The sequence below is a fragment of the Medicago sativa genome, chromosome 1 (assembly GCF_051527215.1).
Source record: "Medicago sativa cultivar Bolivia chromosome 1, Bolivia_mono, whole genome shotgun sequence".
Taxonomy (NCBI): domain Eukaryota; kingdom Viridiplantae; phylum Streptophyta; class Magnoliopsida; order Fabales; family Fabaceae; genus Medicago; species Medicago sativa.
Window position 1 is genome coordinate 55,317,263 of NC_140749.1, and position 15,088 is coordinate 55,332,350.

Sequence of the window (15,088 nt, forward strand, 5' to 3'; positions counted from 1 at the left end):
TTGCTGGGAGGCACACCCAGTTTTGTAAGTATTTTTATGTTTTATAGCATGTAGAATAATATCATGAGCATTGCAAAGCAAAGTAAGAAGCTTATCTGGGTAAATCTCGCTTCAAGCGAAGTTAATCTCGCTTAAGCGAGATTGCTGCATGTTTGGACTTTTGGTTACGGGAGAAATCTCGCTTAAGCGAGTTAATCTCGCGCAAGCGAGATGAGTTTTTAATTCAAAAAGGGTAACGGTTTCCAAGGGGATTAACTCCCCTTAACCACTCCCCCATCCACTCATTTTCCCCTTTTACGTTTTCCAATTCTCCTTTTCTCCACATTCTCTAAATTTTTCTTTTCCTCACAAACTTTAACCCTAAAATCAAAACCAATTCAACCATAGTCAAGCACTTGCATACTTCTTCATTCATCATCATTTGCTTGCTTCCTTAATCATCATTTCAACAGGTTTGATTTCTGTTTCTTTTCCTTGCTTTTCAATTTCAAAATTTATGCTTTATGCAAATTTAGAATGGCTAGGGTTAGATGTAGGTGTTTGTGACTAGAGACTGTTTCCTTAGGTTCATAACAATGAAAATGAATCAAAATCATCACTGTTTTTCTTCAACATTCAATTGTGTAAATTTTGACCCATTTTGGAATCTTTGGAAAATAAGGGTTTTGATTGAATGTTGAACACAAGTCTTGATTTTGGTTTCTTTTCATGAGTTGGTTTTGTGAGTAGAGGATTGAGGTTGAATTTTGGTTGAAAATATTGTGGGTTTGGTTGAAAATTCTGGAAATGGGTTGATTTTCGCAGGTTCAGAAGAACCTCGCTTAAGCGAAGTTCTTAGTCACTTTTCTCGCTTAAGCGAGACTTCATATTTTTGCCCAGATTTTTCTTCACTATCTCGCTTCTGGTCTCGCTTAAGCGTGTTGCAAGCGAGATAGCCCAGTACCTTGTTGTTATTTCTGACTTTTGTGTTAATCTAATCTGTGTACTTCCATTTGATTCCATACTGTGCTGATCAATTGTTGCTATACTGTATATGGTTTTTCTGGTTGTTTTGCAGATGGCTCCCAAAAATCAACCAACCAAGAAACGAAAAACCACTGCTTCCTCATCCGGTGTTGTAAACCGTCCTGCACCCTTACCTAGAAACCCGGACCGTACCATTTACACTTCCAACAAAACCTATGCCAGGTTTCTCGAGCTGAAAAAAGAGAAAACTTGGCATGACAAAATTTTCCGGATTAACCCTGAGGGTGAGTATGCTGACATTGCAGCCGTTTTCATTGAGAGAAAATGGGAGAAACTCCTTAACCCATACCCCAAAATCAACCTGGATCTCTTGAGAGAGTTTTATGCCAATTCTTTACCAGATTGTGATGCTAAGGAAATGCATGCTGCGTTTTCTTACACCACTATGGTGAGAGGAAAAACCATCCGCTTCGATAGGGATGCGATTAATGAGTATCTAGGCAATCCTTACACCCTACCTGAGCCCGAGGACCCTGACACACCTGCCTTGTGTCCTTATGGGGAAAGAGAAGAGGCTGCTGATTGGAATCTTGCTAAGATTGAGAGAGAGATTTTGCTACCAGGAAGGACATACACCGAGTCCAAAGCGGGTAACCGCAATTTGGCTGCTTTCACTGATATGAGGCCAAAAGCTGGGATTATTTTTAAGTTCTTGGTCCATAATGTCTGGCCAAAGAGCCATGTCACCACAACTCCAAAGAAGGGGATGCCTCCTCTGATTTGGCATATCTGCAAAGGAAGGCCGGTGGATCTGGCTTCGATTATTTCAAGAGAGCTGAAGCATGTAGCTCTTGGTGGTGTAGCTGGTCCAGAGACCAGACTTGCTTTTCTGGGCTTTATTATGGGATTACTTAAGCATCATGAGGTGCCAGTCACCGAGCCTTTTTCAGAAGAGCTGGTTTCTCCTATTGATGACAAGTACATTCGGGGTTACATTTCTAGAGCACTAGCCAAAGGTGCCGCTTCTTCTTCTCAAGTACCCCCACCTAGGGATGTACCCCCACCTGAGGACTTTCCAGAGCATGAAGATCCTCACCAGACTATGCCACCACCTCATCAGCCCGGAACTTTTGATTTTTCTTCTTTGCAGGCTTGGATGACTCAGCATGAGCAGAATGCGCAGAATAGAGCTTTCAGGCAAGAGTTGAGAGATAATCACATAATGGATCAGCAGGCTGCTATCTTCTGCAGCAACCAGGGCATTTACTCGCATCTTTACGATGCTCACATGGATCCTCAGTGTTTTATGTTCACTCCTGCACAGTACTATGATTCTTACATGTGGCCTGGGGACAGGCCAACCTACCCAGGAGGGGGCAGTGGTGCAGCATTTGGTGGAGCAGCTGATGACCTTACTAGGATAGCCAGAGTCCACATTGGTGGTGATGCGGTGAGGACAGCTAGTGTGCATGGGACAGCTAGTGTGCATGGTGTCGATGATGATCCAGAGAGGACAGCCAGTGTCCATTTATCTCAGCAGGATGATATGGACGATGATGCGGCACACTGACCGCATTCTTTTGATGTTTTTAGTGATGCTTAGTTTACTTTGACTTCTGCTTTGACTTTTTAGTTTATGTTTTTATTTTTATGCTGGAACAATTTTATCGCTTTTGAACTTATACTTTTTGAGCACGGTTTTGGGTGTTCAATATTTTGGTTTAATTTTAATTTCGTTTTGGGTTAAATAGCTTAGCTTGTTGTTTGGTTTTTAACTTATTGCTTTGGATGAAATTTTTGATTAATCTTGCTTGTGTTTAGTCAAAAGAAAAATTGCTCATGAACATCAAAGTTTAAAGTGCTCTATGGAGCCAATTATTGAGCAAAAGCAGGTGAGTGATAATGATATGAATTGTGAGAAAGCGCAATGCCAAGGTATTGGTTTCCTGTTGTTCTAGGTGTTACTATGAATGTGAAATTTGTACTTTGCACAAAATATATATCATTTAATTCTTTTCATAAACATAAATATTTTTGAACCACTTAGTACTTAACATAAATGTGAGGTAGCTTCAATCTGTTGTATATATGCTGGAGACCGATAATCACCGTCTAACTTGTTTTAGTTATGTTAAATCTGATAATTATTTTGAACTGTTTGAAAGCATGGAAAGGATCAAGGCACTTTTTGAATTGAGAGTAACCTACTTGACCACATAAAGCCTACCTGTGAGAAGAGCGAGTATCTGATACCCCAATCTGAGCCAAATGAATCAAGTCCTCAAACATGAACTGTCAATTTTCATAAGCACAATGCTTGTTGAATTTGCCTGAAATTTTTCAAAAATCCAGTTCATGGTTGAATCTTATAGGACTTTGATAATTTTACTTTGTTGAACTCTTAACCTTTTTGTACTTTGTCCCTTGCCTTAGGATAGGGGAACATCCAATTAGAGTTTTGTTGTATTCAAGTTGGGGAGAAAAAAGAGGCATTATATGTCAAGTTCTGGTGAAGTTGTAAAATAACCTGACAACATTGAATCAAAGAAAAAGTTGTACATTTGAAAAAGAAAAGAAAAAGAAGAAAAAGAAAGAAAAAGCAAAAATAGAATAAGTTGTCAAGGTTATTGGTTTGATTGTTAATCATCAAAGGTTGTAATTTTTGGTAGGGAAGATTTTGAATTTCAAGTTGTATTACAAAGAATGTTCCTCTTTGATAGGCTTTCTGATCAATTGCCCCACATATGACATTTCTTTTGTAGCCCGGCCAAGTTATAACCCTTGCAAGACCTTTTGATCCATGCTTTTATGCTTTTTGAGACGATATTTGGATGAACACCTAACTTAAATTGGATGTTAGCATGATTGTGGGATGTGTGTTCATTACCTTACTCATTGTTATTTTGGTATTCCATTTACTTTTAAAGAAGTGTGTTAGGTGTGGTTCATAGATAGTTATGTTTATGTTTTGAAGTTTATGATGTGTATTTTGTGCTTAGGACTTGTTTCACATTTATAGCTGTGCTAGGAATAATGGAGAACTTCATGCTTGCCTGTGCATTCACATTTGAATCACCACTTGAAAATTTTTATTTGATTTGATACTGTGCTAGAAAGCTTGTCCAAAGCCTTGTGAATTTCCTTTTCTTTCTTTTGTTTGAGGACAAACTAAAAGCTAAGTTGGGGAGAGTTTGATAAGTGCTCAAAAGTAATATATTTCATGTGTTAAAAGAGGCATTTTTAGTGACTTGTTATGCAAGTTATCTACGGAAAAGCAATCAATTGTTGTAATTATACCATTTATGCTTTATATGCCTAATTCTACCCAATTTATGCAGGAAATGACAAGCAAGGACCAAAACTCAAGTGTGTGAACCAAGCAAATCTCGCTTACGCGAGGTCATCTCGCTTAAGCGAGATTCCTCCAGGGAGAAGCTCAACCTTCGCTTGCATCTCGCTTCCAGGGTCGCTTGTGGATTTTAGAAGCTCGCTTACGCGAGATCATCTCGCTTACGCGAGATTTCTCCAGGGAACAATTGTAAATTTCGCTCCCATCTCGCTTCCAAGTCGCTCAAGCAGGATTCTAAGGCGGTTTAAGTTTCAAGCAACCTCGCTTACGCGAGTTATAACTCGCTTACGCGAGATGCAACTTCATCAAGGAGCAGGGCTACGTGGCAAGACTCCATTGGCCATGGTTGGATATTTAGGCTTCTCGCTTGAGCGAGATTACACGTTTTCAGCCCATTTAAATACAAGTTTTCCCTTTCTCTAGGACATTTTTTTCACTATTCCATTAAAACATTTTATACATTTCTAGAGAGAGGTTAGAGCTATTTCCAAGAGAGAAACACAAAGCAAGAGATTAAGGAGTAGATTCAACCCTAGATTCATTGAGACATCAGGGATCTTGGCATGGAATCTTCATCTTTCCTTCCTTCCTTGCATTAGTTTACATGTCTATGTGTAACTATCACCTTCTTTGTAGTATTGAGGTAACAATCTAGCTATTATGTAATCTTTTGATCTTTTAATATATAAGGTTCTAGCTTAATGATTCAATATTGTTGTTATTCTTGCTTTTAATGCTTTCAAAGAGATTCAAGAAGATTTGGACACGAACTCTTGAATCTAGAACTAGAATAACAATCTATCTTAGATTATATCACTCTTGACAAGTTTGTAAACCTTTGATAATTACTTTTAATCAAGATTTTAATGCTTTCGGATACTTAATCAGGCTGGACACGGTCGATTAAGTTATCCGATCGACTTTGTTATCGTTTAAGGGATTTGGACACGAATGTTTAAACGCTAACTTAGAAAAAAACGATGTCGCTTTGGACACGAAGGATGTTGTAGAAATGATTGTAATAATATTGGTTATAAAGCTAGAGTCTGTTAATCGATCGAGAGATTGCTGCTGTTATGCTTGCTCGTTATCTTCTACCGCAAGCGAAATAGTTCGATCTCTTCTCGTGTTTACTTTTGTCATCTATGGATATAGTGTTACAAACAAACATTTTATAAATGATACCTTAATGTGAAAGATTGTGAAAACGCTTATGATATACCGCAACTCCTTGTGGAAAACGATCCTATATATACTCACGTGTACATAGTTATATGACATGTAGAAAACATACATCAGGTTGCAAAGTCTATCCCACCCTTCGTCTTTCAAAAGTTTGGCAAATTCCCCATAAGGTCCCTCGGGGCTAATGTTGAACACTCTCTCGGTCCACATGGCTTGGTCGAGCAATTCAACGTACCTCTCTTGATGGTAACGAGTTTTGAATCTACTCGCATCAAAATTTTGGTTTCTGGAGGGTTGGGGTGGAGCAGTTTCCCCATTCTTTCTCTTTTGAGGATTCTTAGGCGCGATTCCTGCAAAACAACCAGGAAATTCCATACAGACAACAATATAGCCATTAAATAACAGTATGAAAACACTTTAGAACAGTTGGCGTCAAGTTAAATCAAAGCCAGAGCAGAAAATTTTCAAGTTCTGAAGCTACTCGCCTCGCGAGCAGAGTTACTCGCAGTGGCGAGTAACCTGATGTTTTTTTTCTGGGTTTCAGATGAACACTCGCCTCGCGAGTGATGAAGCTCGCCGAGGCGAGTTTACCCAGAAATTGACCAAAATCGACCTTTTTCAAAAGTATTTCCAGTGTTATGATGTCCTAACCCTAAATAAAGCAATTTCGACCCTAAACAGATACAGAGATGAATCTAAATCACTTGTTGTTCAGTTATTCTGCAAAAACCCTATTTAATTGAAGATTTACAAAGGGGTATTTTGCAAAAAGTTTGTGTTATGAAAACTGTAACAAGTTTGAAATGATTCAGTCTCATCTCTGTTCATGGGTTTGAATTTCGGACCAAAGGCTCACACAGAATTTCATCTTCTAACCTAGGGTTTCCATGCATTCAAAATTAAATTAAAATAGAGTACAAGCTGTTGATTCAAACCTGTTCTTGAAAGTAAGGATGCAAGTGCAAAGATGATTATGCTATGATTTTTGACTTGTCTTGATTTTTGGTTGAAATTTGTGGCTTTGAGAAATGAGGGTTAGTGTTTGTTGTTTGAGAAAAGAAAAATGGAGAACTTTTGAAGAGAGAGAAAGTTAAAACGAAAATGATAAGGAATTGGTGGTAATGAGTGGTTAATGTGAGTTAGTGACGAAGTTAATGTGAGTTAGTGGCCTTGGGATGCGTAACTGCCCAAACTGTGCTTACTCGCCTCGCGAGCTGATTTACTCGCAGTGGCGAGTGAAATGGTAGTCAAAATGGTCAAAGACCAATTTACTCACTATGGCGAGCTATTCTACTCGCCTCGCGAGTTGTTGCAGTTCAGGATTCTGCTTTCTTTGTGACTTCTGTTTTTGATTGGGTTTGATATGCACATGACTTTAATACCTAGTATGCATTAAAACAGGAAATATACTTACAAAATTGGGGTGCCTCCCAACAAGCGCTTGTTTATCGTCATTAGCTCTGTTACATTTGAAATCAAGGATTGTCAAGTGAAATCGTCGACGTAAGCCAATCAATTTCACCACCAAAATAGGGCTTAAGCCTCTGCCCATTGACTGTCCAGCTAGCCTTTGTAATTGGATCTTCTAGCTCCACTGCACCATATGGTTTAACTTCTTTAACCCTGAACGGCCTGGACCATTTGGACTTTAACTTGCCCGGAAAGAGTCTCAACCTTGAGTTGAAAAGCAGCACCATCTGTCCATGCCTGAATTGCCTTTGTATAATCTTTTTATCATGGTACCTTTTGACCCTTTCTTTGTACAACTTTGAGGATTCATATGTCTGGTTCTGCATCTCCTCAAGTTAATGCATTTGAATCTTTCTCTTTTCACCGGCTTTCTCTTGATCAAAATTCAAGAACTTGAGTGCCCAGAATGCTTTGTGTTCGAGCTCCACCGGTAAGTGACATGATTTCCCGTAGACCATTTGAAATGGAGTGAGACCTATAGGAGATTTATAAGCTGTCCTATAAGCACACAAAGCCTCATCAAGATTTGTTGACCAATCCTTTCTTGACGCCGAGACTGTTTTCTCTAGAATTCTCTTAACTTCACGGTTTGATACCTCGGCTTGGCCATTTGTTTGAGGATGGTATGGTGATGCTACCTTGTGTTTCACACCATAATGGTCTAATACCTTGGCCAATGGTGTATTGCAAAAATGAGAACCTCCATCACTTATCAACACTCTTGGTGTTCCAAATCAGGTGAATATATTCTTCTTTAAAAACTTGATTACCGTCTTGTTATCGGCTTTAGGCGTTGCTACGGCTTCCACCCACTTTGAGACATAATCAACAGCTACCAAGATGTATTCATTGGAATATGATGAAGGAAAAGGACCAACAAAGTCAATACCCCAACAGTCAAAGACTTCCACTTCCATGATACTTTGTAAAGGCATTTCATTCCTCTTTGACATGGATCCGGTTCTTTGACATTCATCACAATGCTTGCAATGTGTATTGGCATCTTTGAAAAGTGTTGGCCAATAGAAACCGGATTGGAACACCTTTGCAGCTGTTCTCTCCCCATTGAAGTGACCTCCATATGGTGAATTATGGCATTGCCATAGGATCTACTTTGCTTCTTCATCATCAACACACCTACGCAAGAGATTTTCCGCTCCAATCTTGAATAAGTATGGTTCATCCCATACATAATGATTAGCTTCATGGAGGAATCTCTTGTGTTGTTGCAAAATAAAGTCTTCGGGAATGAATTCAGTTGCTTTGTAATTCGCCATATCGGCAAACCATGGTCTCTCTTTGATTGCAAACAACTTTTCATCGGGAAATTCTTCACGAACCTTCGGTTCATTCTTTGTCACTTCTTTCTTCATTAGCCTTGATAGGTGATCAGCCACAAGATTTTATGTACCTTTCTTTTCCTTTATCTCTAAGTTAAACTTTTGTAATAACAACATCCATCGGACGAGCCTTGGTTTTGAATCAGACTTGGTAAGGAGGTACTCGATAGCTGCATGGTCAGTATAGACAACAATCTTGGAACCTACAAGGTATGAACGAAACTTTTCCAATGCATACAATATTGCAAGTAATTCTTTTTCAGTGGTAGCATAGTTTATTTGTGCTTTATTTAAAACTTTACTTGCATAATGTATAGCATGAAAAATTTTATTCTTGTGTTGACCTAACACAGCACCAACAGCATAATCACTCGCATCACACATTAATTCAAAGTTTAAATCCCAATTAGGAGCTGTGATTATTGGTGCGGAGGTCAACCGCTCTTTCAAGGTTTCAAATGCAATTAGACAATTATTATCAAAAATAAAAGACTTATCTTTGTTGAGCAAGTTGCTCAATGGCTTTGCTATCTTTGAAAAGTCTTTGATGAATCTCCGGTAGAAACCGGCATGGCCAAGAAAACTATGAACACCTTTGACATTGACTGGTGGTTGGAGCTTTCCTATCACATCAATCTTTGCCTTGTCAACTTCTATGCCTCTTGATGATATCTTGTGACCAAGTACTATGCCTTCAGTCACCATGAAATGGCATTTCTCCCAATTAAGCACAAGATTGGTTTCTTTACACCGCTTCAGCACAGTGTCCAAGTTGTTCAAACACACATCATAGGATGATCCAAATACAGAGAAATCACCCAAGAATACCTCAATGCTTTTCTCAATCAAATCGGAGAATATTTCTTACATACATCTCTGAAATGTTGCAGGTGCATTGCATAAACCGAACGACATCCTTCTATATGCAAAGATTCCAAAGGGACAAGTGAATGTTGTCTTCTCATGATCCTCCGGGTTGACTGTGATTTGGTTGTAGCCCGAGTAACCATCAAGGAAACAATAATATGCTTTCCTGGCTAAACGTTCTAGCATTTGATCCATGAAAGGCAATGGAAAATGGTCCTTCCTTGTGAATTGGTTAAGTCTCCGATAATCGATACACATCCGCCAGCTGGTGACGGTTCTTGTTGGTATGAGCTCATTCTTTTCGTTCTTTACCACTGTCATACCACCTTTCTTTGGCACCACCTGTACCGGGCTTACCCAAGAACTATCTGAGATTGGATAGATCATACCGGCCTCAAGTAACTTAACCACTTCCTTGCGGACTACTTCCTTCATTGTAGGATTTAACCGGCGTTGAGGTTGAGTCACCGGTTTGAAGTTCTCCTCCATATTGATCTTATGCATACAATATGAAGGGCTAATGCCTTTGAGGTCAAACAACTTCCAACCTATTGCTTCTTTGTTGCTCTTGAGAACTTCAATCAATTTCTTTTCTTCATTCTTTGACAAAGAGCTACTAATGATCACTGGTTTTGTGCCATCGTCTTCAAGGAACACATACTTAAGATGTGATGGCAAGACTTTCATTTCAATCTTAGGTTCTTCCACCTTGTCTTTGTCTTTCAATTCCTCCATCTTGGCTTTCTTTGGAGGAATCTCCTTCAAAGTCTCTAACTCTTTTATACATTCTTCAATCTTCTTTTCTTCCTCAACACTAAGAACATTAAGTGCATCAGTAAGCACTCTTTCAAGATTTGTAGGCTTATGCAATTGCTTCCTTGTATCCATGATAACTTCATCCATTGCACCCAGCTTAAAACAAGCTCCTTTATCTTTGGAATGTTTCATTGCATCATGGAGATTGAAGTTAACTCTTCATTGTCAAGCCGCACTTTCATCAATCCATCATCATAATCAATCATCATTCTTGCGGCTAACATGAATGCTCGTCCAATAATTAAGGGCACATCATCATCTTCTTCAATATCCATCACCACAAAATCTACGTGAAACACAAATTTATCCACTTTAACCAAAACATCTTCAACTATTCCCATTGGTCGGGCTATGGATTTGTCGGCTAATTGTAGAGTCATCTTAGTTAACTTAAGGTCTAAGCCACCAACACGCTTAACAACCGAATAAGGTATAAGATTGATACTTGAACCAAGATCAATTAAAGCTTTACCGACATTGACGGTACCATTTGCTACAGGCAGTGTAACTCTTTCGGGATCTCTTTCCTTCCTTGGTAATCGTCTTTGGATGATTGCACTACAATTTGCGTCAAGTTGAATTGTTTCTTCATCCTTGTATCGACGTTTCTTAGACAAGATCTCTTTCATGAACTTGGCATATGTTGTCATTTGATCAAGAGCTTCTGCAAAAGGAATGTTGATCTCTAACTTCTTGAATATATCAAGGAATCTCTTGAAATGCTTCTCCAAGTCCTTCTTTGATTGAGCTTTAGGATATGGAAGCTTATGAGCCGGCACATCCTTCCCGACTTCTTTCTTCTTGTTCTTTCCCACATCCTTTTCAACTACTTCTTTATTTTTTGAATTTTTTCATCTTTCTCATTTTTTTGTTCTTTTTCTTTTTCAACTAAGCTTCTATTATCTACATCTTCATCATTATGTACATCCACCTCTTCCTTTTCACTTTCTTCTTTATCCACCTCCTCTTCATCTTCAACAACTTGCCTCTCCACCTCCAAGTTATCTCCAATCCCTTGCCCGATTACCTTTCCACTTCTTGTTGAAATGGCTTTGCATTGCTCGTTCTTTCCATTGTTGCCATTGTTGGGATTGTTTTGAGTATTAGCTGTGAAGGCACCTCCTTGTTGATTGGCCAAGATTTGGGAGATTTGGCTCAAGTGTTGAGCTTGTTGTCCCATTTGCATCTCGAGATTCTTGATGGACGCAGTGTTGTTTTGTTGGTTGGCCATTGTAAGCTGCATGAATTGATTGAGGGTGTCTTCAATCTTTTGTGTACGATCTTATTGTGGTGGATATTGTTGGAAGTTGTTGTTGTATGGTTGTTGATTTGAAGGTCCGGCAGTAGACCTCCATGGTTGTCCAAAGTTGTTGCCTCTTTGGAAGTTGTTGTTGGTTGGATATCGTTGTTGGTTTCAATTGCCTGGATATTGACCTTGAAATTGTCCTGGTCTTTGTTGATTGCCCACATAGTTTACTTCTTCCTCCAGTTGCGGTGGACAATAACCTGTTGGGTGATCACCAGAACACATTTCACAGAAATGAACTTGTTGATGCCTTTGTTCTTTTTGCAATTGTTCTTTAATGAGTTTAGGCATCTCCCTCATTTGAGTCTTAATTTCTTCAAGCTGTTGAGTTAGGATTTTGGTTTGTGCTAGATTTGCATCACTTGACCCTAACTCAAGGATTCCGGACTTCCTGTGTGCACCACTTCGATTGTGTTTGGCTGCTCGGTCATTGAGTGACATCTTATTAATGATATCTACTGCGTCTTTAGGACTTAATGCCATCAAAGAACCATGTGCAGCTGCATCCAAGATAAGTTTTGGCTCTGGTAGTAATCCTCCACGGACCATATGGATTTGAGTTTGGTCGTCAAATTCATGCTTTTGACACTTTCTGAGTAATGACTTGTATCGCTCTCATGCTTCACATAAGGACTCATCTGAACCTTGAGCGAACATTGCAATTGCGGTTTTAGTATCCATGTGTTTATGATCCGGAAAGAATCTCTCTTGGAAAGCTTTCTCCAGTGCATTCCAATTATTCAAAACAGACGGTGGTTGATCAAGATACCACTCCCGAGCTTTGTCGATGAGTGAATGTTGAAACAACCTAACGAACCCAGCTTCTTCATCAGCTTCAGATTGACCAAGACTGTTGGCTAGGGCATAAAACACCGAAAGATGTTGATAAGGATCTTCATGATCTAGCCCTGCAAAAGGATGATTTGAGATAAGTTATATAGTTCCAGACTTCAACTCCACTTGTTTCTCCTTGTCCTTTCCCAGATGAGCCAAGCGTCTTGGACTTGTCCAACAAGGCATCACACTTTGATTATTTTGATCAACATTTTGATTGTTATCAGCCAGGTCTTCTTCTTCAAATAATGTGGTTAATGAAGGAATGAAAGTTGAGGTTCCTTCTTGTTGCTTATGTTTGGCTAGTTCTCGTTCTTTCTTTTTCTTCAACTGTTGTTCCTGCGAGCCGCCTTCTCAATCTCAGGATCAAACTTTAGTTTCTCTGGTGGAACTGTACCTCGCATAAACAAATTTCAAGAATCTAACCACAAGATTAGCAACACCAAGGATAATGAATGAATGATATAAATATCTATACAAAGTAATTATGTGCAAAATTGCTTAAAACGATAAAATAGTCGTACAATCTATGATATCTAAACGCCAGTCCCCGGCAACGGTGCCATTTTGATGTAGTATTTTTGCATCAAACAAGATAAGTATTTATAAATCGTCTCCTCAGGGAGTAGTGCGATATCATGGACAATTCAACATCAAATATCATTCTAAGTTATAAGAGTACTTGTTTGCTTGTTTAAACTACGTTAACTACTTTGCAAATAATAAACTGGAGATTAATAAGGCGTGAAACTTGTTAGGATTAGAGTTCCTTAATCAAGCATCACATATAACCTAATGATCATATACGTGTTCTAGATTTTTCTTTGACATTATCATGTATCCCTCAACAACATCATTCGTGTCCAAACAATATCGTGAGATCTCTTGTATCGTTCAATCGTCGATGTCTCAAACTATTGAATGATTCAAGAGTCGTTCTTATCATTCAATTGATGATTTCTCAATCTATTGAATGATAAGTAAGCATTAGGTTTGGATACAAAAGGTGATTATCAAAACATCCATTCCATGTCTAGAATCTATGTTTTGATAGATGATTATTCTAGATCTAGATTCAAAAGCATTTTTCAATCACTTAATAAATCAAACATAAAGATTAAAGTGCAAGAACAACATCAATATCAAATCAAATGCTAGAACCATATATTTATAGATCAAAAGATTACATGTTAACTTAGATCAAGTACCTCTAATCCCAACAAAGGAGATTTAGCTACTCATTGTCATGGAAGCCTTGCAAGAATGAATTGAAGAGGAAAGATCCATTACAAATTGTGATGTCTCAACAAATGAGGAAGAATCCACCTTCTATCACTCTCACTCTATAAAATCTAACCCTATTTCTCTCTCTAAGATGTCTACAAATGAAAACTATGAAAGAACTAAGAGATGCTAAGATACTTCAATGAATGGTAAGTGGTCTATTTATAGAAAAATTTGATCTGCATCAACTCGCCTAGCTAGCTCCTTCACTCGCCATGGCGAGTTGAAGTTTCTTCACCATTAAGTTCTTGCCACGTCACCTCTGGGGGGTTAGACCTCCCTTACTCGCCACTGCGAGTAGCTTTGCTCGCCTCGCGAGCAAGAGGGTGCTTTCTGTTTCTTTCTTTGTTCTGATGCTCGCCACTGCGTGTTGTTGTGCTTGCCACTACGAGTTGTTGTGCTCGCCACTGCGAGCTGGATTGCTCGCCTCGTGAGCAAAGTGGTGTCCTCTGTTTCCTTCTTGCCTTGTTGCTCGCCACTGCGAGTTGCTGTGCTCGCCACTGCGAGCTGGATTGCTCGCCTCGCGAGCAAAGGGGTGCTTTCTGCCTCTTTGTACTTTTTCTTGTTTTTCTTCTTTTCTTAGTGTCTTGACGTCAAAACCTGCACAATTGGGTAGAGTAAGATATATAAAGCATAATAGGGCAATTAACACTTATCTCTCGGCTTTTCCCTCAATAACTTGCAAAGCAAGCAACAAAAATGCCTAAAATACAACATTGAATTAACACTTCTTGGCACTTATCAGGAGGAGAGGGTTATCAATAAGACGTAAACTCCCTAATTGAAAATGTTTTACACTTTGTTTTGAGTCGAGAGAAAAGAGCTATCTGTTAGATGGAGCTACCACTAAGGGAAAGGTCACTCTTAGTAGGAAAGAGCTATCAACAAGATGGAGCTAGTTGTCGATTCACCCACTTGATTATTTTCGCTAAAGTTGGATTTCGATACTTTCTTTAAAGTTGGTTATTTTGATATTATTAAATGGAATCTAAGTTTATATTCTATTTGAAGTTGATTATTTTGATTCTTTTTCATTATACCGATTTCTATATTTCCTTTAAATTTGTTGATTTGGTTTCACCTCTTGACGACATTGGAATTTTGATATGGTCTTGTTTAGTTTGATAAATTTACAAAGTTTTTTTTAATCTTCATGATACGCTTGATTGTGAGTTTATTATACTTTTATACGGTTACTAGCTTTATAAATTAAAATTAGATTTGAGAAAAATAAATAATCGTGCCTTTGGGTGTTTCTTTTCTAGTGGGTGGTGGTTGTTGTCTCTCCCTAAGTCCTTGTGAGTTACTCTTGATTTTCTATTTTTTTCAGATTCCCATGCAGATAAGTAGAAAGCTGCTAACAGATTCACAGTTTTTGCAGTGTTGCTTTTGGTAGGAACCGTTGGTTGGCTTCTCTTTATATTTTAATGTCAATTGATGTATCTGCAGCTATTTGGAAGTCTAGGATGTTTTATTTTAAATTGTACAAGTATGGGAAAAAAATTATTTTGAGATTCTTGCTTATGAAATAGGTTTTTAAAACAGGATTCAAATCTTGAAAATGTTGAAGATACAGAGGAAACTCTGTCGAAATTTCAGTAAATATTTTTTTTGATGAAAGTCAAATTTGAAGATTGTTTAAATTATAGCTTCTCAAGTGTCGTCAATAGA

The 15,088-nt window shown here is 38.5% G+C and overlaps 1 protein-coding gene across 1 annotated transcript; it reads right to left on the minus strand.

The window, feature by feature from the left end:
- Window positions 1–6,975: 6,975 nt before the first annotated feature.
- On the minus strand, window positions 6,976–7,296 carry LOC146955529 (uncharacterized). The gene has a single exon (XM_085748665.1). The coding sequence runs from the start codon at window positions 7,294–7,296 to the stop codon at window positions 6,976–6,978; it is 321 nt and encodes a 106-aa protein (XP_085604791.1).
- Window positions 7,297–15,088: the final 7,792 nt, after the last annotated feature.

What these genes read in the sequence shown, in the direction of transcription:
- LOC146955529 (XM_085748665.1), bottom strand. Translation starts at nt 7,296, where the DNA reads ATGCAGAACCAGACATATGAATCCTCAAAGTTGTACAAAGAAAGGGTC.